We start from the raw sequence: 25,983 nt of genomic DNA, 5'->3' as shown, positions 1-25,983 counted from the left end.
TAATGTGGTATCAAACTCCGAGATGGATTTGTCTTTACCGCGACCAAGGGAGTGCCAACATCTCAATGTGGCGCAGCCTATAGTCATTTCCATTACAAAGACACTAAACTAACTTTTGGGCTCTGATTCAGATCAGAGCCAGCCATATAGCAATGACAGTGGAGGCGATGAGGATGAGTTTGACCCACCTAATGATGAAGACAATTGGTACATGGACCCGATACTGGGTTGGTCTCCGCCCTCCACCTAGATCAGCTATGAGAGAAAGTTTAACTTCCCCAGTGTGATTAAGAGTGTTGCTTGGGTCCTTGACCTACACCTCCCCCCTATTAAGGTAAAAACAAATGTCCTTACTGATTTCCTGCAGCCTGGCTTAGTACCGACTGAACCTCTCCTTCCCTTCAGTGAAGCGCTAAAGGGGACACACTATTGTGCAAAACCGTGTTCTGTGCCTGCAGTCAATTGACAGGCCCCCCTCACCATAGACCACCTCCAGACAAACTTTTATTTATTTATTTTTTTAACTCTCCATTCAATTCCTGAGAGCAGCATAATCAGCCTTAACGCCTTTGCGACAACTCCTCCGTACAGAGTTTGTACGTATGGAGACGTTTGGCAAGATAACATTCTCTGCCAGTCTTTCCTTGAGGTTGTAGGTCAATGCTAGCTTCCTCCTTGGACTCTACACCCACACAGTATGAGAAATGGTTTAAAAAAATATATATTTTTTTAATTTTTATTTAACACTAGAAAATCAAAAACAGACATACAAAAATATATCTAAGTTTCATCTGTTCAGGAGAAAAGAAGGAGCTTCATGCCTTTGGACATTTACAACGTTTATGAATTCGTAACAATTAGACATAACTGTATAACAACAGTAGCAAATAGCACAAGCATATGTTCCTTTTTGTTGAAGGAAGACAAGAAATACAAACAAAATATATAATGTATGACATACCTAGAAAGGAGCTGGGGGGAGCAGGAAGGGAAAGGGAATGGTCGTCACATACACACTCAAGGTAAATACTATTAGAAAAGGGGAAATGAATCTGAAGATTAGTGGAAGGTTGTCCGGCAGTCAAAACAGTATATGCAATAGAGAACGTGCTCGTAGAGTTTTGCACGTATTAGTTTGGGGAAAGACTGAGCCTCGCCGTGCTCCGGAACAGACGATGGAGAAGAAGCGGTGGAGTTGTGTTGCAAGGTAAGTGGGTATGTACGGTATATGTGCCAAATGTCCTTGGGTCAGGAGGTAGGGGGCTGTAGGTTGGAATAAATCTCGGTTTGCATATCGCAGTATGCCATACTGCGAAGCCAAGCCTCTTTCGTGGGGCACTGTCGAGCCATCCAATGTATTGCAATTTCCGTTTCGGTCAACAATAATGTTATCGCTGAAAATCTGAGGTAGCAGGTACAGAGATGTCCGAGACAATGCCCAGTAGGGCCTGATTGGGGGAAGGCGTAAGAGAAGTGGATGACCTGAAACACCGAAGCCCAGTAGGCGGATATGACCGGGCAGGTCCAGGTCATATGAGTGAAGTCGGCATCAAATAGATGGTAAGTTTTTGAGGGGTCATATTTAGCCAGCTGAACAGATGTAATGTAGTAAATATGATCAAATTTAAAGTGCTGTAGTTTATTCAATGGTTTTGAGAGACCCTCTTAATTTGCTTGTGGCTGCAGGCCCATTCCTTGTTGGTGAGAAGCTGTCCCAGGTCCTCCTCCCAGCAGCGTTTGCCCCTCTGTTCCGTATTCGCGTGAGTGACACAAAAGCACAGTACAGTTTGGTACTCAAATGTGAACTGTCCCGATCAGCTATTAAGAACATCAGAGGCATGTATTCGTCTGACCAGTGGTTGCCAAACCATTGCCACCTCCTCCAGATAGGCAAGATAATGTGTGAAGTCGGCAGGGGCCTGATATGGTGCGGGGCAGTGTTTCCACACTGCGTATTCATTGACAAGTAGGGGCGTCTACAAACCACAAGTCGATACGTGTCCACACTGAGCGTTGTGCAGAGAGGAATGTGTAACCCAGGTTTCCGGTCCGGGGTGCCGCACACGCCACCATCGTGGAGGGACAATGAGGCCAGTAGATCATGGAAGGACTGCACTGTCTGGGGTTTAGAGCCTTCCCCGTCTCTGGATGTGTCACGGCTGGGATCCAGCCAAACGTTCAGGTCGCCACCAAGAATTTCTTCTTTTTTAAAAATATTTATTTTTATTGTGGTAATCACCAGAAACCAAAGCATTATTTGCATCTGTGTGCAGGTAGGCCCGCAAAAAGGACAGCGTACATTGCAGGTTATCATACACAGCCGTTTAGCCCACACCCCTGAGGTCGGGCGGCAAACAGATGGATCATTTCAACAAATAATACAAATATTAGTCTGCAGCTAACAGAGAAAACATTTCTGCACCCTTTTTTTCGGAACAAAGAAAAAGAAACAAACCCCCCCACCCAGAACTAAAATAGACCAAAGGTGTTATCCGACCCTACATTTAGTGTCCCTGTGCATCACGCCGTCTGTAGGCCCGACCTAGTACCTGTCTAGCCAGAAAGAGGCACCTTACATGTATATGCGTCCTAAGTAGGCACCCCCTGTCTTGCAGGGAAACCCATCTAGCCTGAAGCTGTGACCCCTTCCACCCCGCTCACGTCCCCTCCTCTGCCTCCTGTCTATTGACCACTACCTGTCTGTCCCTGTATTCAAAGAATAATCCCCAGAAATTCTTGGGTCTACTCCTAGGAGGCAGTAGCTCACTGTAATTTTCTGACTGCGTTCAACAGTGTGTTAAATCCCCCAACCATTGCTCTGTCTTCGGGAGAGGCCCCCTCATCCAGCACATTGCAACACGCCTTTTCGCCAACAGCAGCCCCAGATCTATAATCTTACGTTGCGCCTTGGGTAATGGTTTGGAATAACCCAACAGAGCTAAAAGCGGGGAAGGGGCAATCACATCCTGAGTTATACCACTCCACTCCAAAAACACTGCCGCCCAGTAGTTCTGTATCCCCGGACACTCCCATGCCAGGTGGAAAAACCCTACATCGGGAGCTTCACACCTCTCACACACTGCACTGTCCCGGAGGCCAAACCGCAACAGCCTATCCGGCGTATGGTAAACTCTGTTGAGATACTTAAAGTGCACCAATCTGTGTCTGCCAGTCAGGGAAACGGACCTAGTACTGGAGAAACAGTACCACCACATATCATCCGAAAGTTGCGTGTCCAAATCACGTTGCCAATATAGTCACGCCTTATTATAACCTGCTGCCCGCTCCGACATGGCAATCTTCTATATAGCAGATACCATTTTTTGGGCTCTTCCGTTTTAATGACATGTGTTAGCTCTTTCAGTTCCGGGGGTTCCTGTAGGTCGTCCCCGAGCTGTTCGCGTCACGCCTCTCTAAGTCTATCAAACTAAAATCTCTGTAGCGCAGTGGGGCGAACCTCCAGAGCGTCTATATCATGCATAGCCTTTAAGGTGCTGTCAACGAACATATCACCTGCAGTGAAAATGCCCAACGCTCTCAAGGCAACTACAACTCCTCAATCCCTACACAGGTGCAACCACACCATCCAGTCCACTGGCATCAACGGAGAGTATAACAGAACTCCGGCATGATACTGTAAGAGCGCATGCCAAGCATGCCTGGGCGAATTTAAAGTGTCAAGCAGACTCGTTCGTCTATCCACCGCGTCGAATGCGACCGCAGGTATTGGCAGCGGAGCTGCAAAGAGTCTCGCCAGCTTGATGTACGGCGCCCTCTCCCTATCACGCACCCATTGATTTAGATGCGCCGCCTGTGTTACCCGATAATATAATTCGAAATCTGTGGCGCCAAGTCCACCCAGTTGGTACGGCAGAACCAGCACCTTCCACTGGACTCTCGCCTGCTTGCCGGCCCAGGCGAGTCTAACCATCAAGGACGTAAGACGAACAAAGAAACATCTAGGGAGCACCATCGAAATATTGGTGAACAGAAACCGCAACCTGGGCAATATGATCATTTTCATTATCGAGATCCTCCCCATAAGAGACAGAGGCAACCCGATCCATTTCTCCACATTATCTTCTAGTCTGTCTATTGCCCTACCATAATTCTCGCGGAAGACCGTTTCAGCGTCCATGTGCAAACGTATGCCTAGATATAGTCCGGGTTCCGCAGTCCAACGCAATGGAAATTCCATCTCGAACTGTTCGGTGGATGCAGTCAGTGGGAACGCGAGTGATTTGTCCCAATTCACCGTTAATCCCGAGAAAGCCTCGAACCGCACCAGGACGTAAAGAAGCGTATCGTCCGCATAAGTCGTGATGACCAGTTTGTAAGTGGGGAAGTTGAGACCGCGATGTGCATGATATTCCTGCATAGCGCACGCAAGGGGCTCCGCTATCAGGGCATAAAGGGTGGGCGACAAAGGACACCCTTGCCTCGTGCCCTTCCTTATCTGTATAGGGTCAGTGGCAGTGCTGCCAATCCTAACGCGAGCGGTCGGGTTGTCATATAATACCGAGATCATTTGTAGGAAAATAGGACCGAGCCCCATCCTCTTAAGTACAGCCCTCATGAAACACCATTCCACAGAGTCGAAGGCCTTCTCCATATCCAAGAAGACAGCCAACGCCCTCGATTCCAGTCTCGTATGCTGAATAGCCCCAAACACTGTCTGCAAATTATAAGTTAGATTCCTGCCCGCTACGAACCCCGCCTGTTCCGGGGCGACTAGATCCGGCGCCAGCAAAGCAAGACGAGTGGCAAGGACCTTGGCATAAATTTTCGTATCAACATTGAGGAGAGACAGAGGCCTATAAGCACTGAATTCATCCGCCGGTTTATCAGGCTTAGGAATAGCTACTATAAGTGCTTCCCTCATTGAACGTGGCAAGTGCCCAGAGTCTATCATGTCCGTAAACAGTGCCGCAAGTTGTGGGAGCAGAAGCTCCTGATACATCTTATAGAAGTTCACCGTTAGGCCATCAATGCCTGGTGCACTACACGATTTCATCCCTCCGAGAGCTTCGCGTATCTTGTCAAATTCTATGGGTTGCATCAGAAACTCCCTCTGCGCGTTCATGAGGAGCGGCAGTTGAATGTGCTCTAAATAGTCCATTACCTCCTCCGCGCTGCCCTGTACTTGTGACGCATAAAGCTCAGAATAGTATTCCTGAAACCGATTCGCTATGTCATCCTCTTCCGTGAGTGTGAACCCGTCTTTGGATTTAACCGCCGCAATCATTCCTTCACCTTCTGTTGCTTTATCATGTTTGCTAGAACTCTACCAGGCCTATCTTGCTCCACGTATGCACGTGCTATCTCGTACTTCCCAAGGTGCCTCACCTCAGCCTGCGCCTCCTCCTGATAGTCAGCTAACAGCACCTTCAACTCCTCCTGCGCACCAGCAGTGTCTCCCGTCCGTAGTCTGCCCTCACAATCCGCCAATTGCCTCTCCAAAGTAGCCAGCCTGCCACGAATCGAGCGGAGTATTCCAGAGTGCTTGCTCATTGCAACTCCCCTAATATAAACTTTAAACGCCTCCCATACCGTGCAAAAACTATCCACCGAGCCTATATTACAGTCAAAATATGTCTCAATGGCTACATGTAGCTCTTCTCGAAAGACCGGGTCCAGAAAGGAGTATGGTGGAAATCGCCACGTGAAAGGGGGGGCCCCTGCGCGGCAATGAAAGGCATACAAGAATAGGGGAGTGATCCGAGAGCATGCGGGGTAAGACCTGGCACCTGCGCACCCAAGACAGCATCCCTGTCGACGCCAGCCAGTAATCAATGAGCGTGTGAATGTTATGAAAGGCAGAGTAATGGGTATACCCACCCTTCTCCGGGTGCAGACTGCGGCAAACGTCCGCCAGGTCCTCGCTGATATGTATCCTTTCTAATTCTCTAGCAGCTTTCGCAGGGCGTCTCTCTGGACCACTAGGGCGGTCCAAGTCAGGGCTCCTTATCATGTTCAAATCCCCTCCCCAGAGCACGGCACTACTGAGTCTCCCGTATCAGTCCCGCCAATTTTACATAAAACTCAGGGCAGTCATAATTGGGCCCATATACATTCAGTGCCAGCAACTCCAGTCCCCTCCCAGCGAGCTTAGATAATACGAACCTGCCTTCCGGGTCGGCTGCCACCAAACTGAGTGAGTAGTCTGACCTAGGGTTAACCCATGTCAGCACCCCACGGGCGTGTGACGTAAATCCAGCAGCGTTGCTCTGCCCCCTCAACCCCCTAGCCTGTAGCATAGGGCTGTTCTCAGCCAGGTGGGTTTCCTGTAGGAAAGCCAAATCAACATGATGTCTGGTCAAATAGTTCAGAACCTTACAGAGCTTCCTGTGGACATTAAGCCCTTTGACATTCCATGTCAATGCATTAAGGCTCCCGGCTCCACTGCTCCCAGGTTGACCTCTAGGCTCGTCACCCATAGCTAGCTAAAGCATTCACCTTTCCACCCACGACAAGCAACTGCACAATTTCAATTGTGTCAAATGACGGGTCCCGTACCTTGTGATCATAAACTGAAAAAATCCCCCCCCCTTGTCTCCAACATTCCCACCCACAGCGGACCTCCCCCAACTAGGTCGCAAACCATTCTGCCTAGATTCCCCCTCCACCACCCATCCTCCCCCCTCTGAAACCCTAAGAGAAAAAAGAAAGAACATAACCAGCTCAGTGTTGCCACGTGTGGGCGGAGGTAGCCACAAGCCATTCAAATAGTGAAACAACAAGAACAACGATATCGCAATGACCACTGCCCCTCCTAGCCCGCCCGCCAGCATGCAGAATACCCCCAAACCTTACAAACTTCCTAGATAAGCACTGTGTGCATCGCCTCTCAGTCCTGGTCCTCCAGTCCGCCACCCGATTCCTCTTCAAGTGATTGTCGTTCCGGTGTCAGCTTCCGCCCTCTCCCCCAATCCTTGATCGCATTCTGTAGTGCCTTTGGCTCTGTAAAGAAGTGTGTCTGTCCATTCCTGGTGACCTTCAATTTAGCTGGATACAGCATAGCATAGTCCAACCCCTGATCTTTTAGCTGGCGTTTCATGGGTACAAAGTGTTTCCTCGCCTCCTGTACCTTCGCAGTAAAATCAGGGTATAATACAATGTCCGAACCCTCAATCGTCAGCGACTGCTTGTCCCTGTCCGTCCTTAGGGCCGCATCCCTGTCCCGGTAGTTCAGGAATTTAGCAATAATCGGCCGTGGTGGCGCCCCCGGCTTCGGGCGTAGTGCCAGCGCCCGGTGCGCTCGCTCAATGACGAACATGTTGGAGAAGACCTCGGAGCCTAGCAGAGTGACCAGCATCCGCTCAATGAACGTCTCCATCCTACCCGTCTGCGCCGTCTCCGGAAGGCCCAGGATCCGTATGTTACAGCGACGGGAGCGGGCCTTTAAATCCTCCGTCTTGTTTTGGAGCACCTGTAGGACTCTGCCAAGCTGCTTATGGTCTTTATCAATGGTCGTCTGTGCTTCATCGACCTCAGTTATTCTCCTTTTGGACATATCAAGCCGCTCAGCGTGTTTGTCCAGCCATCCTGTCCATCCGAATATGTTAAGGCGTCGATTTTCACACCAAGGGAGTTGATACCCTCCTGCAGGTCTTTGTCCATCGATTTCAGCATGCTCTTGAGGTCCTGGTCTACCTCCGGCGTGTGGCCCACATCACCGCCCTCCTCTGCACCTTCATCCTGCTGTTTGGATCTGGTCTGTGTAAAGGGCAGTTTGGATTGACCACGTTCCGTTTTCCCCATGGTGACAAGAATAAGCTCCCAGCAGCACACTGATGTATCAAAGTAATCGTACCGCACCAGGCCCGGCCAAACTATCGTAAGCTCCGAACGCTGCCCTTTGGAGAGGGGGGAGGGCAGGGAGTGCCTCTAGGATCTTCAGCAAGCACTCACTCTGAGACCATCTGACCCAAGCTCACCGACCTCAAGCGTGTGTGCGACCATGCACCGTGGGCTGAGCCGGCCTATCCAATCAAACACTGGACAAGGCCGTGGCCATATACCAGCCTCGTGGGTGTCCGATGTTTCGCCTAGTGCCACACTCTGCGCGATAAGGCTTCTCCACGCAGCGCCTCACCAGTGTCCCGCCAAGGATTGCGCCTCGCTGCCGATCCTCGGTACGAATGTGGACCCTCGAGTCTCCTCCATCACACCGTCAAATGCCAGGAGTACGCCGTGTCCCATCCGTCCTCACCAATGACAGCCGTTCACCAAGGAGCAGGGCAGGGTAAAGGGGGGGCACTGACGCCTGGGGGCTCCACCATCCAAACCCCCACGGCGCTGCCCCTAGATATCTGAGCCCCGGGGCCCGAGTAGGGTCTCCTGCGGTCTGCAGCCGTTCAGAGCGCGGCCGCCATCTTGGCTCTCAGCCGCGTCGTTCCTCTCGCCACTCCCGGCCTCACCACGCTGCCTCCCGGGTCCTCACGCTGTCCCCTTTACCTTGGCTGGAGGGGATTCGTCTCCGCCGTGTGTCGCCTTCCAAATCTTGGCCCCAGTGTTAATGTCTGTGGGTCCACTCTGACTGTACTGGCTTCACCTCCCAGGCCCAGCCGCACGCAGGAGCACCCCGATGGGCTAACTTGTAGCGCCAGGCCGGTGCTCAGCGGCCCATTCCGCCACCGGCCCATTCCGCCACCGACCCACCGCGCTCAGGAAGCACTTCCGAGAGGGATCGGCAGCCCGCAGCTTTTGTCATCAGGCGGCGAACATCTCTACCAGCATCCTCGGGCGATATTTCGTGAGGAAACGGTGTTCCGAGCAAGCTCCCCCCCCCCGCCACCAAGAATTAAGTTGTCCGGATCATGTTGGTCTAGCAATGTGAGCAGTTCAGAGAAAAAAGTGGGGTCATCAGTGTATCAGGAACGGAAATGTTAAGGAATAGTTTTTTTTTTTTTGCCCAGCTGTGTCCCCATCACAAATACATATTGCCTGTGTTCATCTACAATGGTGGAGTGGAGCGCAAAAGGGAGGCTGTGGTGTATCAATATACATACTCCATGGGAGTATGTGCTGTATCCGGCAAAGAAGCTGTTGGGTCCCCAGAGGATGCAAATGGAGGGGAGGATTATGGGGGGCAGGTGAGTTCCGGCAAAAAAGCGATCTTAATGTGGTGTCTCTGGAGGTAGGATAGCACTAGCTTACATTTCCGGAACTGTTGAGGTCCTCGTAGATTCCAGGTCAATAACCGCGCTTCAACCTGTGTGTCAGAAGCTACCATCATGATGGATACATATGAAGTGTGCTATATGCGAGTGCGGGAGTTGTGCAGTTGTGCAGTTGTGCACATGAGAGGGAGAAGAAAGGGGGGGGGAACATGAAAAAAGACCAAAAATGAACAAATCCCAATTAACCCACCCCCCACCTACACCAGGTGAAAACTCCCAGAAAAATAGTGTTCCAACATCAAACCAGGTGGAGTTATCCGTAGGGGGCTGGCAAAGCTTTGAGGGCCCAATGTCCGGTCTGTAGGGATCGTCACTGAAATGGAGAGGGTTATTGTGAAGGGTGGAAGACCCTTAACTTTGCATAGCCAAGGTGCAAACTGTAATCATGCAAATATACACAGCAATGAAAACCATTATTTGCATGACATTAATAGGGTAATCTGGTGGTAGTTGAAAAAAGTGGAGCCGTCGGTAATCTGGAGAGAAGAGTTATGCACTAGCTGCCAGCTGTCGATCAGGGGATGAGAGGCCAGATGAGTAGGGAGGGCTCCAACCATTGTGATCCTTTTGTGTTTTCAAAAAGCCAGGGCATCTGCCGGGGTTTCAGCAGGGTTTGTCACCCGCAGTCTCGCTGGGTATAGCATGGTGTATTTCAGGGAACGTTTGCGGAGTTGTGCCTTAATGTCCGTGAACTTTTGCCATGCTTCCTGTATGGCTGCTCGGTGGTCAGGGTAGAAGGAGAGCGAGGAGGCCTGATCCTGCAGTGGGGAGTTCTCACGGGCCAGTCGGAGAGCGGTGTCGCGGTCCCTGTAGTTTAAAAGACATGCGCTAATGGGCCTCTGAGAGGCTCCATGGGGAAGGCTTGGGCCTAAAGACCTGTGCACCCTTTCCAAAAGGAATACTTTGGAGAAGTGTTGGGGCCCAAACAAATCAGTGAATAATGTCTCTACAAAGAGTTCTGGGCGTCCAAGGTTGGTTGAGTCTCAAAATCCGTATTTTATCCCTCCTGGATCTGGCCTCAAAGTCCTCGTTTTTGAGTGCCACTGCCTTAAACAGTTGTTCAGTTTTTTCCAGTCGGCGTGTCAATATGCGCTCCTCGGCCACCTCCAGCCAACTGCTGTGTCTGTCCAGGCATTCTCCCCATTTGTTAAGCCACATAGCAACTGTCAAATCTTGCATCAATGGAGCGGAATCCGAATCTTAGTTCCGCCATAATGGCTGCCGTGCATTTAAGTGGGGGAGGTTGTGCTTCAGATTCTGCCTCGCCATCAGTGTCTTGGTTCTGTCCAGGCCCGGACTGGCCGTTGCGGGCACCGGGCAATCCCCTGGTGCGCCGCAAGGGTGGGGGCCGGTTTTGGGCCCAAGGGGGCCAGTTTTGTTACAGGGCTGTTTATGCAGCATAGCTGCAAAATCGGCCCTGCAACAAAATCGGCCGAAAACCGGCCTCGGCAAAGAGCTCAGACGTCCCCCCCGGGGCCAGCCGAGCACTTTGCCGGGGCCGGTTTTGGTTCCCAGTCCGGCCCTGGTTCTGTCCTGGGCGGTCCGGTGCGCTGGGCCTGTTTAGGATCGCCGTGGTCCATTTTGTCTGCAGGGGGCTGTCAGTGAATGCAGGTGAGGCGGGTGAGCCGTTAATGCTGACCTTTTAATCGTGGGGTGATATAGCGTGGGTTGTGTGTCCCCGCCCTTAAAGGAGGAAGGTTGGCAGTATCCAGTGGTGGCCTTGAGGTGCAGAAAGTGAGAGCCTGGCAGAGATGCCTCATGTCCAGTGAAGAAGTAATTTTGGGACCCTACCAGGGCAGGGCCTCTGGGGTGTGTGAGGCAGATGGTAGTTCCCCGAATAGAAGGCCACAAACGGGAATGCTGCCCAGCAGCAGAGCTTGACTGGGCTGGACCGCTTAATGCTGTATTGTGGAAGTAAGACCTCAAGGGGATCCCACACAGCTCGGGCCCAGGAGCAGGTCAGGTGGCTCCCCACCACAGCACTGTAGGGTTGTGTTGGTCCCTCAAAATGGGAAGATGCAGCGTCTCACACGTACTGCACGCCACAAGTAATGGCGAGGCAGGCCCAGTGGTGCTCGGGCCCATGAATGGGGCCAGCATCCCGCGATGTCGGGCCCTATGGCCTTGAACAAGGCCCACCGGATGAGGATGAGGAGTCTCTGGCAGGGGCAGAGGGGGTCCCAAAGTCTTGATGAATCGCTAGTGCGGATCGGGGAAGCGGCTGCAGAGTAGGCCAAACCTTCACCCCCGTCCACGCCGGCTCGCGTCTGCCGGAGGTCAGCAGCGACAGCCCTAGCCACTCACCCGGGCAGCCTCGCAGGACCCTTGGTCGTTCGAAGGCAGTCCCCAGGGTGGAGTGGAGTGGAGTGGAGTGGAGTGGAGTGGAGTGGAGTCCAAGCGGGGCACCACAGCCCCAGCCTCCGACTCGCCCGCGACCCCTGTTTTCGCGGGCCTCTGAGCCCGGCTGGGCCGCCTCCCACTCCAGCAAGGTCCTGCAACGGCTCGAATGATTGGACAGCCTACACAGCTTTCTTCGTCTGTGCAGGCAGCAGGAACGCAGCATTTTCGGGCAGAAAAGCGACTTGAACACAATGGTGTCATGAGGATTCGGCCGGTGGGCACTGGAGCTTCAGTGCCATGCGGCCATCTTGGTTACTGCCCTGGCCTCGACCCCCGTTTGGGACATGGTTGGTGAGGTCTTACTGGCATTCCCAGAAGACTTATGGGTTTCCTTGGCCCAAACCATTCAGGATCACGGGATGCGGCCAAGTTCATCACGCGCTTGGGTCTAGACACCACTAATGCAGCTCTCTGGCCCCATGCGTGGATGAGATCTGCTTCTCCCAGGACCTCCTTGTGTCCTTCACGGACATGCCCTTCTATGGTACTTGCTGGTTTGACGGAGAAGTGGATTCGGCCTTGGAGCATTTCAAGAAGAGACAAGTACAGCCCACTATTTGGAAGGCGGTAGGATATTCCTTCCTTCGGGGAGTAGCAAAGCATTACATTCGACAGGTGGGTCCTTCAAATTGTCCAGTGGTAGTGTTGCTCCCTGCCATTTCTTCTAGAACCGCCGCACCTGCTGCCTACAGCTGAGCAGCTTTTGGAGGACCACCTGTCTGTTTTGCATCAGAAGATGCAGACTTTGTTGCCCAATAGAGCCATAACACCGCTTTCGGAATTAGGTACTGTATGTTATTACTATTACCTTCTTGTACTGAAGTAGAACGTAGGCCTATTTTTGATCATCTTGTGCTCACTGACTAACTGAGCAAGGACGAATTCACGATCCACATTCTTGCATCGTGTCTTTCTTCCCTAGATCCTGAAAAACTGGATGGCGGCGTTTGGCCTGCTGTATACCTATTTTCAAATCCACATTTTGCAGGCTGAAAGACTCTACCTGCAGTTTGAGATTGGCCATGAGCATTTTGAGTTTGTTGTTATCCCTTTTGACCACAACAGTTTCCTTTCGGGGTTCACTAGGTGAGGATGATGATGGCTGGCCACCTTCGGAGGTTGGGGAATACCAATCCTCCCCAACCTTGATGACTGGCTGTTGAAGGCAGGCTTTCCAAAGTCGGTCACGGACCGCCTCATTGGATTTCTCAAACAACCTGCCAAAAATGCACATGTCTCCTTCACAGAGGCTCCCTTTCATTTGAGCCATCCTGGACACAGTGTGCTCCCGTGCCTTTCCTCCGAACTAACAAGTACACAATATTCGGGCTGTGATTCCGAAGTTTCAGTCTCTGTCCTGGTTCTCGGTGAGGAAGTATTTGAGGCTTTTGGGCCTGCTAACCTCCTTCCTCCTACTTGCTGACCATATTAGATGGCATATGCAGGATCTGCAGTTGGTTCTAACGTCTAATTGGGCCTGGTACCAGTGGACCTGTTAGATTCCAGACAGGTGTCCGAGAAGACTGCAACAGGTCTGCAGTTATGTCTGCACAACCTCAATTGTACCTCTCCCTATCCCACCCAGAGTTGACGTGGTGACGGATGTATCACTATTGGGTTGGGGAGGTGATTTGGGAGAGGTAGAGATCAGAGAACTGTCATCTCTGGCAGCGACCTGCCTCCACAACAGTATGCTGGAGTTGCGGGCGATTTGCTTGGCCTTCCTGCCCACCATCAAGGAGAGGTTGGTACAATTTCTCAGAAACAATACCACTGCTATGTGGTACTGCAATAAGAAAGACTGGGTTGGGGTCTTGGGTACTGTGCCAGGATACTATGCACCTCCGGAACTGTCTGACTCCTCGTGACTTTCCCCTTGTAGTACATCACCTGGCCGGATCTTTAAACGCCAGGATGGACAAGCTTAGCTGCTGATTCTTGATGATCACAAATGGCAGTTGCACCCAGAGGTGGTGAAGGGCGTCTTCCTGGAGTACAGAGAACTCTGATTTGATCTCTTCACCATCACCGAGCATGCAGTGTCCACACTTGTGCGCATTGGCAAGAAGACTGTTCTTCTGAGAGACATTCAACAGTCTGCGAAGCATGGGACTTCTGTATGCCTTCCCACCACTACCTCTCTAGCCTAGAGTTTTGAAGATCAAGAACAACTAGGCCAAGTTATCCTAGTGATTCTGGATTGGACCAGAAGAGTCTGTTGAATGGAACTTCCAGAGCTGAGCATCTGTCCTTCAATTAGGCTGCAGCTTGTGGAGTATCTTTTATGGCGGCAGCCGGGCAGGGTCTTGCAACCTGCATTTCTAGGCGTGGAGATTGAGTGGCGGCCACTGATATCTTTGACCTCCCTCCTGAAGTTGTTAATGAAATTCTGGCAGTCAAGGACTTTCCTGAGCTCTGGTTACGCCGGGTGCTGTGTTACGTTTGTAGCTTGGTTCGGTACCCACCGGACAGACCCTATACATGTCAAACTCTCTGATGTATTGTTGTTTGTTTTGTCTTTGGACCAGCAGAGACTTGCAGTGGGCATTGTTAAAAGGGACATGTTGGCCATTTCATGTTTTTCTTTCACTGGACCAGTTGTCCTTGTTCAGATCACCAGTTGTGATGAATTTTCTTAAACGTTTGCAACATATGCTTCCACCAAAGCCCTTTGCGAAGCCACAGTGGGAATTTAATTTGGTTCTCATGGGTGCACCTACTAAAACAGTATACTGCTGTCTGTTACACCTCCTCACCTTAAAACCATGCTTTCTGGTTGCAATAAAAGCATGCTGTGTGAGTGAGTTTCAGGCTCTTTCTGTCCAGCTCCCTTCTACAACCTTTTATACAGACAAACCGGTGTTAGGACTCGAGCAATATTCCATGTGAATGTGGAGGCACCTTTTCACATTGGACAAGCAATCGCTCTTCCTACCTTCTTTGCATGGCCGTATCCCTCGAAAGAGGAGAGCCTCCATTGTTTGGACCACAAGAGAGTGCTCCGCTTTTACATTGATTCCACCAACGAACACTGTGTGAACAATTAGCTCTTTGTGGCGTTGTCTGGGGCAAAGAAGTGTAGGGCAGTGCAGAAGCTGCCCATCTCACAATGAATACTTTTCTTTATTAAGGCCTGATATGCACTAACCAAGAAACAGCCCACAGAAAGAATAAGGGCTTATTCCATCATGGCAAATGCTACTACCACTGTGCTGGCAGGCACCCCGCCTGTCCTGGAAATGTGTCAAGCCGCAACGTGGGTGTCCTTTCAGATGTTCACAAAGCACTACTGCCCTGACAGCCTGGTCCGACAGTAAGGTGTTGTAATGCCTTTTGATTCAAGCCATTTCACAGACCCACTACCTTTGGAGGTACTGCTTTGATATCTATTCAGATAATGAGGAATTTGCAATGAGAAGTATTCATCAGCAAAAAGCTCAGACAGCCCCTACTGGTTTGCGGGGCTTACTTTAATAATACTAAGTGCTCGGGGTCTCCACCGTTTTGAGGCCTCGAACGCTACATTGTTATCCTATGGGAGAGAAACACAGATCGCAAATAGGTACTTGCAAACGGAATGCAGAGGTGCCCTTTGGAACTTAAGGTGCTAGGGGGCAAAGGTCCAAAGAACAACCAGCAGTATCTCTTTCCCTGCCCTGGGATGTCCATGTGCAGAGGTGCTGGCTGTGATAGTAGCCCCGAGAGCTACACTGTTGAAGTCAGTAGGACTTAAAACCAGGACTGGAGGGCAAGTCTTGATGAACCCTAAGGATTGCTCAGGTCGTGTTGACCCCTATGTCAAGTCAATGCAGTCAGAAGTCATGGGGCCAGACTGTGGAGCTCAGGTACAGGGTCTTGCTTGGCTGGCCACTGGTGTGTCAGGCTCTCACGGTTGTCGGTAGAGCAGCAGAGGGAAGGAAAACAAAACCGCAGGACTTCTCTGGTTGTGGGTCTCATCTATCCAGATATCCCTCGACATGCAGGAAGGCTTCAAAAGCGGTAGTGTACGGGCTGGACACAAAACAAACCTAGGCTGGTGCAAATGCCCTGGTACCCAGTGTAATGGTTCAGGGAAGCTCCTAGAGGGTCAAGTGTTTCGACACTCTGCTTAGAGACGGTGCTGACCTCCAAGAGCCACGAAGACCTCCTGCTACGGTATGCTCCCTGGGGGGGGCCCGATGACCAGCAACATAGTGAAACAAACAGATCAGGCCACTGCCTGCAGATGCAAGGAATTGGCTCCTCAACCTCAAGGGAGACGTGAGGTCGTTGAAGTGCTGGATAGCCCTTCAAGTGTTGGGGAGGATGCACAGCTGCAGGACTAATCAGGTCTTTGCAATTGTTAAGGAGCAAGCAGCAAGTCAGGGTTTGGGGCTAGATTCTGTGCAGATCCTTGCTTCTCGCAGTGTTGTCTCTTCTTTGTCCTCTTCCGTTCCCAGGAAGTCGAATCTCCGGACCCCTTGTCAGGATGGACCCCTACCAGGTAGTAGCAAAATGGGATACCTACCACTAAGATGATTACATCCCCTATATGACCACTTCCTGTGAGGCGTGTGCATAACCCTGACCAAGAAGTCCCTATTTTACCAAAAACAAGATTGTGAAATCCTTCTCTGGCTGTTAACTTCAGGTAGCTCACCTTAAGGCGTGTGGCTAGCCTGTGGGTGTAACACGACTCCTGAATAACGAATTTCCCCCCTGCTCTTGGGGTGAATAAGCCCCAGGGCAGGGGGTGTCTTTCCCAGGTCTAGGGGGAAGCCAGTGTGGCATGTCAAAGGTGGCCATGGGTTTGAAGGCTCTTGCCTTGATTTGATAAATAGCTAGCCATACTGCTGGAGGAGGTGATACACTTTCAATCAATCAATCATAGCATTTGTAAAGCGCACTACTTACCCGTGAGGGTATCAAGGCGCTAGGGGGAGGATGCTGCTACTGCTCGAAGAGCCAGTTCTTGAGGAGTCTTCTGAAGGACAGCAGGTCTTGGGTCTGCCGAAGGTGGGTGGGGAGGGTGTTCCAGGTATTGGCATCCAGGTGGGAGAACGATCTGCTGCCGGAGGTCACTCTTCAGGTGCGGGGTACTGTGGCCAGTGCGAGGTCAACGGAGCTGGCGGGTGGGGGTGTAGAAGCTGAGTCGGCTGAGGTACGCTGGTCCGGTGTTGTGGAGTGCCTTGTGTGCGTGCGTGGGTGAGGAGCTTGAAGGTTATCCTCTTGTTGACGGGGAGCCAGTGCAGGTCTCTCAGGTGAGGTGTGATATGGCTGCGGCGAGGGATGTCGAGGATCAGGCGTGCAGAGGCGTTCTGGATGCGTTGAAGCCGTTTCAGGAGTTTGGCCGAGGCTCCTGCGTAGAGGGCGTTTCCGTACTCCAACCTGCTGCTGACGGGGGCCTGGGTGACCGTTGTTCTTGTTTCGGTGGGGATCCACTTTTAGATCTTGCAGAGCATGTGTAGGGTGTTGAAGCAAGAGGAAGAGATGGCGTTGACTTGCTTGATCATGGAGAGTGTTGAGTCGAGGATGAACTCCAGGTTGCGTGCGTGGTCGGTGGGTGTTGGAGCTGTTCCCAGTGCGGTCGGCCACCAGGAGTCGTCCCAGGCCAAACCAAAGGGGTGGATCCGAGGATGAGGACCTCCATCTTGTCCGCGTTCAGCTTCAGTCTGCTGTTCCTCATCCATTCGGCGACGGCCTTCATTCCTTCGTGGATCTTGGTTATGGCGGTGTGGGGGTCGAGGGAGAGGATCAACTGGGTCTCATCCGCATAGGGGATGATGAGGTTGGGCGACGTGGGCGAGCGGTGCCATGTAGATGTTGAACAGCATTGGGCTGAGGGATGAGCCCTGGGGTACGCCGCAGATGATCTCGGTGGCTTCGTAGCGGAAGGGGGGAGGCAGACGCTCTGTGTTCTGCTGGTGAGGAAGGAGGTGGTCCAGTCCAGGACCTTCTCTTGGATCCCGGTGTCATGGAGGGGTGTTCATAGTGTGTGGTGGCAGACCGTGTCGAAGGTGGCTAACCGGTCCAGGAAGATAAGGGTCGCAGTTTCTCAGTTGTCTAGCAGGGTCCTGATGTCATCGGTGGCGGCGATGAGGGCAGTTTCGGTGCTGTGGTTGCTGCGGAACCCGGACTGTGATGGGTCCAGGATGCTGTTTTCCTCGAGGTAGCGGGTCAGTTGTTTGTTGACAGTCTTCTAAATGACCTTCTCTGGGAATGGGAGCGGGGAGATGGGCCGGAAGTTCTTGGGGTCCGCCTTGAGTTTTTTGAGTAGGGCGTTAATCCTTGTGTGCTTCCAGCTCTCCGGGAAGGTTGCTGTCTCGAAGGAGATGTTGATGACTTTCCGGAGATGGGGTGCTGGCTTTGTTGAAGATGTGGTGTGGGCAGGGGTCTGATGGAGATCCGGAGTGAATGGTGTTCATGACCTTGATAGTGTCGTCGTCGTTGATGTTGGTCCAGGAGAGTGTGCGGATGGTGGTCGTGAGGGCGGAGGTTTCAGTGGTTGTTGTGGCGGTCGTGTTGTTGAAGCTGTCGTGGATGTCTGCGATCTTGCGATGGAAGAAGGTGGCCAGTGAGTCGCACAGGTCTTGCGAAGGTGGGATGTTGTTGGTGTTGGAGCTGGGGTTGGAGAGTTCATTCACTATGTTGAAGAGCTCTTTGCTGTTGTGTGTGTTGTTGTATATGCGGTTTTGAAGGAGGCCCTTTTGGCTGATCTGTTGAGGTGATAGTGTCTAGGGGTGGAGTTCTTGTGGGCTGCGTAGCTGTCCGGTGTTCGTTCAAGGAGCCAGTTCTTCTCCAGCTTTCGGCATGTCTGCTTGGAGGCCTGGAGGTCTTCAGTGAACCAGCTGACTTTCTTGTTGGTTTGACTGTTGGAGGGTTTCTTGAGCGGGGTGAGGGTGTTGGCGCCGTTGTCGATCTACTGTCTGAGGTTACGGGGGGGCGGTGTCAGCGTTGGTTGGCTCGGGGGGTGGGCTCAGGGCAAGGGTGGTGGTTAGCTGGTCTTCGATGACTTTGCTCCAGCAGCAGCAAGGCATCTGTTGGGAGCGGTGGTGTGAGCTGGGTTTCCGGAAGGTGAAGTGGATGCAGCGATGGTCGGTCCAGTGGAGTTCGTTGGTGTGGTTAACGGAGACGTGTGGGCTTGCGGAGAAGATGGGGTCGAGTGTGTGGCTGGCGGAGTGGGTGGGTGTTGTGATGAGTTGTCTGAGTCCGAGCTTGGCTAGGTTGTCGATCAGGGTGGTGGAGTTGGCGTTGTTGTTGTTCTCGAGGTGGAAGTTCAGGTCCCCGAGGAGAATGTAGTCTGTGAAGGCGAGGGCGTGTGTGCTGATGAAGTCTGTGATGGGGTCGCTGAATTGGGGCTCGGGGTCCAGGGGTCTGTAGATGAGGGTTCCTCTGAGGATGGTGTTTGGGTCGGTGTGGATCTGGAAGTGCAGGTGTTTGGTGGTGCTGAGTTTGTCGTCGGTGCTGGTCGAGACTCTAAGGGTGTTTGGGTAGTAAAGGAATGGGGGAAAAATGGAGAGGGCGCGGTAATGGCACAGATGGGAGGGGGGGAACAAAGAACCAACAGTGAACTTACAAAAGCAGAAAAGAACTGACAGCACAAAAAGACTAACGGTGAACTTATATAGGCACAGATTACAATAGCATAAAATAACCAAGCAGGAGCAGGGAGGGCCTCGAACCCCTGACAGTAGCAGCAGCAGGCTAGGGCACGGGCACACAGGCGGAGCTGTGCGGTGTGGGGAGCGACCTAGCAAGGGTCACTCTCACTGCCGCGCAGTAGTCGCCATAAGAAGGGGAGGTGGGAGGGAGGAGCAGCTGGGAGGTGGGAGCGGGCAGATGGGAGAGCGGGGGGGCAGGGCCGCAGGGGACGCAGCAGCGGGAACGGGCAGGTAGAGAAGTAATGGGCAAAAATGGAGAGGGCAAGGTAATGGCACAGATGGGAGGAGGGACAAAGAACCTGCAAAAGCAAAAAAGAACTGACAGAAAGCACAAAAAGACCAACAGTGAACTTATAAAGACACAGATTACAATAGCATAAAAGAACCAACCACGTGCTGAGCAGGCATTGTTCCTGGCCTCTGAGAGCACGGGCTCTCCCTCGCAGGGGGCAGAAATCCGTCTGTGGTAGCAGGCTGGTAGATACCAGTCAGTCAACACACTAATAGACAAGTAAGGCTACAGGGGGCACATCTTAGGTGCCATTTAGTGCATGTCCCAATAAATCTGAAACTGGCATCAGTACAGATTTAATAGGACAAGATGTTTGATAACACCCTTACTCAGTGTAGCCATTATGTAGCTGAGTAATTCGTAATAACCAGTTCCCAGTACTTGTCCTCAAAATGGCTTCCTAAACACTTGCAATGGCACTAGTCATCACAAGGGCATACTGGCCCATGCACATGTGCCCTCACATGTAATATAATGTACCCTGTCTGAGGGCTCCAAAGGCATACTGTAGGGGTGAGTTACATATAGTCCATACAGTAGACATGGGTATTGCACACAGGGGGTGGGCAGTGTCATGTTTTAAAAATCGCTTGCACCGTTTTACACATTCTGCAATGGCAGTCTGTATGTAGTTTGCATGGGGAGTCCCTTTGGTTGGCATAATACATGCTGCAGCCCTTAGGGACCCTCATAGTTACCCATGCCCTGGGTCCCAGGGGTACCATGCACTGAGTACCAGGGGTACCATTTACAAGGATCTTAGAAGGGTGCGAAAGTCCTTGCCAGTTGAGTCACAATTAATGTGTGTCGTTTTTACGGAATGAGCACTGGCACAGAGTCCTGGTTAACAGGAACCTAGTGCACTTCCAATCAAAAGCATCAGTACCAGTGAGCAAAAAGTTGGGGCGACCGTGTCTCAAAGAGGCACTCTCCTACAATAATGTATTTTGTGGGTAGAATGCATATTTACCTCCGGAATCTATTGGTGGGAAGCATTTTGAAATCCTTCAACTAAGCACTGGCCAGCCTGCATACATTTGTGATTCAGAATTGTGGCTTGTGAGCAGTCAAATTATTCCAGGCCTTGAATATCTTGCCCATGACTCACGTCTAGCTGGTTTGCCTCTAGTTGTATGTCTGCTCATCCTTTCATTTTACATGTGGCCTCTACCACCAGACAACTTTTCTCCCCACGCCCAGCCTCAGTGTTGCTATGAACAGCAGCTCTGGACTGGATCTACCTCATCTTCAGTGTGGCCTCTTAATGCTAACTACAATTGAGTGCCTGATTGGCCCTCTTCGAGTGGGCTGTATGATGGATGTGTGTGCCTTTTCTAACTCTTGTAAATGTCTGTTTTGCCATAATGTTAAAAATAAATACTTTCTCTGGGACAACGCTACTCAGTTCTCAGCTTATGTAAGAGAAACCGCCCAGTCTGTATTGAGAAGAAATGCAACATTGAGATGAGGTGCAACAGGTACACATCACCTGTGAATGCTGAACAACATTGTCTTAGTGAAGCACTCACCGATTTTGTTCCCATTCGCAACACCAGAACAAATTGTTTCATAAAGACGTTGTTTGTATAGTTTTAGGTCATGGCTGGTGGAAAATGATGTGAAGTAAGGGCTACAAATCGGTTCCTAGAAGCATGATCTTAAGATGCATTACTGCCATGTGTGTCTCCTTAACGGAAAGAGTGGGGCTTGTCATTTACTTTGTTTTTAGCATTACATTGTTATTCAGTCTTTCATGTTGACAATTGTTTCCTCTAATTTCTCTAGGTTCATAGGTTCTACCGAGGATCTGGAGGCAGCATGAGCAAGGCCCAGGAGGAATGGACCACAGGTGCCTGGAAGAATCCTCAAGTGCAGCAGGCAGCTCAGCAAGCCGCCATGGGAGCTGCCCAGGGGGCTATGACGCAGCAGGACCCCCAATACTCATCCACCCCCAACTATGGTTACTCGAACCAGATGTGAGAGGGTCGGAGAGGACTCAGCACTATGGGGAAGGAGTGATGAGGGAGCAGTAGGGGCTAGGGGGGATGAAATATGTGGCAGTGTGAACGTTTTAGTGAAAGGGAGTGTCTGTGTGCAGGTTTATTTACTTGTCTTGATAAACTAATTACGTGCTACCCTTTCTGTGCTGGGGACTCCAGGCATCGTTGAGCCACTTATATTGTGCACCAGTTTTGTGCTGTATTTCCTTGTGAAATGGTTTGTGCTGGTGATAAAATGACTGTGGTTGTCGGTGTCTATTTGATGAAATCAGGAAACAAAAACTGAACATGAACACACGTCATCCTGAGGCAGATACTTGGAGCTTCCTGCGTTTTCAGTAGCTGCTGCATCACTGCCTGTTGTACTGGGTTCGGCATATTCTGTAGCTGTTGTATATTACTATGAGAATCAAGCCAGAGTGGATCAAACTGATGCTTTCAGGGCCCAGGTGCTGCCTGGCACTGTTTCTGTTGGCAGTAGCCTAGCTTTTTGTGACCACACGGTCCAGTATGTGGAAAATGTGCTTATTGATGTATCTTTAGAGAGACAGGAGTTTGTGGATATGATTTTTGGGTGGAGCCAGATGAATTTATATGGCTCGAAGATTTCCTATCTGCATAGATAAGATTCAAACTCTTCAACCTTACCTTTCTGTCGGGAATAGGGGTCTGATTTAGATCTCGACGGACGGGTTATTCTGTCACAATCATGACGGCTATCCCGTCCGCCGAAATGTAAATCCCACAGGATATAATGGAATTTATATTTCGGTGGACCTCATTGTGACAGAGTAATCCATCCGCCAAGTTCTAAATCAGGCCGCAAGTCTTTTTCTGTTATTTGTACCACTCCTTGTGCGCATTTGCTTCCATCTTGTTCAAGCCATCAACCATTCCAGACTTGTCCCGCCTTTCCAGTGTCTTCCAGACTCCCAAGTTCCAGAATCTGTTCAGAGGTGATTGTTTTGTATCACATATTAGCTCTACTGACGGTATCAGCTATCCTGAAATAAATGTAGTACTGTCTCATACATTTCAGATTTATTTCTGAACTCCGTTTATTTCTCAGCTTGCACATTCCAAACCAACCTGGACTTGGCTTTCAGTATTATCTTCCAATTGTGGAGCCTGCCCATGCTGTAGATTCTCCTTAGGTGAGTGACATCTAGTAACCTTTTAGTTAGGCTCTATTATAGGAAAGGCCATCTAGTGTAGTGAAAAAAGCTGTCTTTACCCAAGTCTGCATCAGTGACGCTCAACATCGAACATTTTAGAATATGCCTTTGTTTGTTGATGTTTTGGGATTTGTTGTAATGACTCTTACCAGATGGACCAATTAACTGTTGTGATATGTCTCTAGAACAAAGAATAACTGGAGGAAAATGTACTGTCTTTACCTTCAAGAATTCAGCAGACCATGCTGAATAAAGGGTTGGTGGCTTGCGTTCTGCACTCTAAGCAGCGGCACTAGAATTATGCAGCAAGAAAAGGCAAATCATGCTGGGTATTGTGGCACGTTTTCTCACAGTATTATTTCATTATTTTATTGTTTTAAACTAGGTAATGCTGGCATGGCAAAATGTACACCTCATTAGTAACAGTTTAAAACTCAAACACAGCAATAAGCAATTGAAAAGTGGCGGTCTACTTTCATAAAGGGCTTTCCTCTGTGCAGCAACATGACGCCACCTTTTTAGTAACTTGATCAGTTTGAGCTAGAAACATTTTTTTTTATCTGTACATTACGCTATAGATGATGGATTAAGTGGCAAATCCATAATTATGCGAAAAACGCAGCAGCACATTTCCCATAATTGCAGTGGTCTTGACTATAACCTACCTCTGCACTAAGTGTAGGCAGGAAATAACTAAGTTAACCAGCTACTATCCTAGAAGCTCTTGACATCTTTTAATGTAAATCTTATATGTGAAAGAAGTCCTGCAGCAAAAGTATAACACTTCAGTAACACTCAGTTGTGTTGTTTTTTTTACTTGAATAACAAAACAAGTCCCTATAGTTCCAGGAAGGAAAAATAATTTTTGTGCATCCACTAATCACTCAAGAACCCATTGATACCACACAAATTGATAAAGAATAACTAAGATTAAGTCATTGTTAAAAACATTTTTACAATTTATTTCGTATAATAGTGTTTTATACAGGAAAAAAGTGCCATACAATAAAATTAAAAAATGTATCAATACACTTGAGAAACAATAAAATACAGATTGTAAAAATGTGTCAATGCACATAGGAAACAGTAAAATACAGGTTGTCGACGCAGCGTTTCGGTATTTGTTAGCACCTTCATCAGGACAAAATTCTTATTAGAGACTGGAAATGTCTTAACCTCTGAATTCACTTAGAGGCTCTTATCATGTTCTGACCATTCCTTCTTCTTAAGATGTTGGTACTTCTGATACTTTGAGTTAATCTGGTTACACCTTGTGGATACGGTGACCTTGAAGTTTCAAGTTGTATATATTCACTTTGAGGACAAGGGAGCCACCGAAGTCTGTTACTTTTCAATTCGTGGCCAATAATAAAAAGAAAATTTGGGCTTTGGTTGCACACGTGACTGGATATCCTGCTAGTCGCGCTGTGTTCCTATATCGTCTTCTGTAGGTGGTATATTTAATTAACCATCGCAATCAGGAGAGCGGCCTCCCTGCTCCGCTTGTCACTCGTTTCTTTAATACAACTTGAAACTTCAAGGTCACCGTATCCACAAGGTGTAACCAGATTAACTCAAAGTATCAGAAGTACCTAAATCTTAAGAAGAAGGAATGGTCAGAACATAAGAGCCTCTAAGTGAATTCAGAGGTTAAGACGTTTCCAGTCTCTAATAAGAATTTTGTCCTGATGAAGGTGCTAATAGAAATACCGAAACGCTACGTCGACAACCTGTATTTTACTGTGTCCTATGTGCATTGACACATTTTTACAATCTGTATTTTATTGTTTCTCAAGTGTATTGATACATTTTTTAATTTTATTGTATGGCACTTTTTTCCTGTATAAAACACTGTATTATACGAAATAAATTGTAAAAGATTTTTTTAACAATGACTTAATCTTAGTTATTCTTTATCAACTTGTGTGGTATCAATGGGTTCTTGAGTGATTAGTGGATGCACAAAAATTATTTTGCCTTCCTGGAACTATAGGGACTTGTTTTGTTATTCATTTACAATCTCCTTGTCCCTAAGTGGACTTGTAAGGAGACCTCCTTGTTTTTTTGACGTTTTTTTACTTGGCTATTTTGCTCTACAGCATACAGTTTTATATCTTGAACTGTGGTAGTCATAAGAATAATTTTGGTAATGAAGAGGATTGTTTCTCTTTGCAGTTGAGAGCATGTAGGATTTGTAGAAAACCGTACAATGTCAGTGCACTCACACTGTTGCTAAAGTAAAAAATTGTTTAGGGAGAGGGACAATTATTGAAGGTACTAACATTTCAGTTAGTACCTGCAATAATTTTCACAGCTTTACATTCCTGTTATTTGAACCAGCCTAGCTTATGTTTCTTGTGCAATTTCCCTATGAGCTAATGTGTGATGCGGTGAAATTGGCAAAATATTAGAATTACTTGCACCTGATGAGTTTCTGGTATTCTGAATTGAATTCTTCTGATTATAATTATTAATATCATGACCTCCGATTTTAACTAACCATCCCATCCGTTGCTTTTAGCTTTATGCTTAATCAGCAAGGTTGTTAAGGAACCAACCGTGTATGCCTGACTTGTTTGAAATTAGCAAGGTGGTTTCCAAGTGTGCTGTTCTGTCTAAGCTGTTTGCACTGATTAGTGCTTACAGCGTTGTGGTCCGTTTACTCTTAGAATGTCAATGTAGTGTGATCGGAGCTAAGGAGTGACATTAAAGGAAAACACATTTTTTTTTAAAACAATCTACATCTTTATACGCATTTAAGAGCAAGTGGCAAAAATATACTGATCAATTTTGTGTAGTCATAGAACATGATATCAGTCAAAATAAAAAGGGGGCATTTTGGATCCAAAAGCGAGAACATTACTGTTACATTTTATTGGAATGTTCCTCCACCTCGTCTCCTTTCCTAGTGCAAGCATCTAAGTATCAATATTGTATTTCTTAGAGATCTTGCTTGTATGAAAACGTACTACAAACCATCTTTTATCAGAAATGACAATTTACAATTTGTGAATTTTTGAAAATCTCAAACTGTTGGAAAATCTGAAATGGCCATTAAAAAAAACTGTGTAAAACTGTATCATGAATTGCAAATTCACAAACACAAATGTCATAACACAAGAAAATCCTATGTAATCTGGAGTAAGAAGTTGTACTGTGGTCTTACCTAATGTCTTAACACAGCAATCCTGCCATCATTTTCGTTTCTGAAATATAATTTATGGTCTGACCAAAATATAAGTGCAGCATTTCAGGAGTTGTTACTGACTTACTTTAAATTAATAGATTTCTCAT

General features: G+C 49.1%; 1 protein-coding gene across 1 annotated transcript in view; it reads left to right on the top strand.

Annotated features, from left to right (window-relative positions):
- The window catches only part of SCAMP5 (secretory carrier membrane protein 5), a 134,774-nt gene extending 109,011 nt beyond the window's left edge, over positions 1-25,763 (top strand). The window contains exon 8 of the mRNA XM_078685118.1: positions 21,300-25,763. Coding sequence (XP_078541244.1) covers positions 21,300-21,494 — 195 coding nt within the window. The 3' untranslated portion in view covers positions 21,495-25,763. The remainder of the gene's footprint in view (positions 1-21,299) is intronic.
- The last annotated feature ends 220 nt before the right edge of the window (positions 25,764-25,983 follow it).

This window comes from Lissotriton helveticus, chromosome 3_2 (genome assembly GCF_964261635.1).
Source record: "Lissotriton helveticus chromosome 3_2, aLisHel1.1, whole genome shotgun sequence".
In the NCBI taxonomy this organism is placed as follows: Eukaryota; Metazoa; Chordata; class Amphibia; order Caudata; family Salamandridae; genus Lissotriton; species Lissotriton helveticus.
Note: the sequence above shows the minus strand (reverse complement) of the source record. Positions and strands in the feature narration are given on the sequence as shown.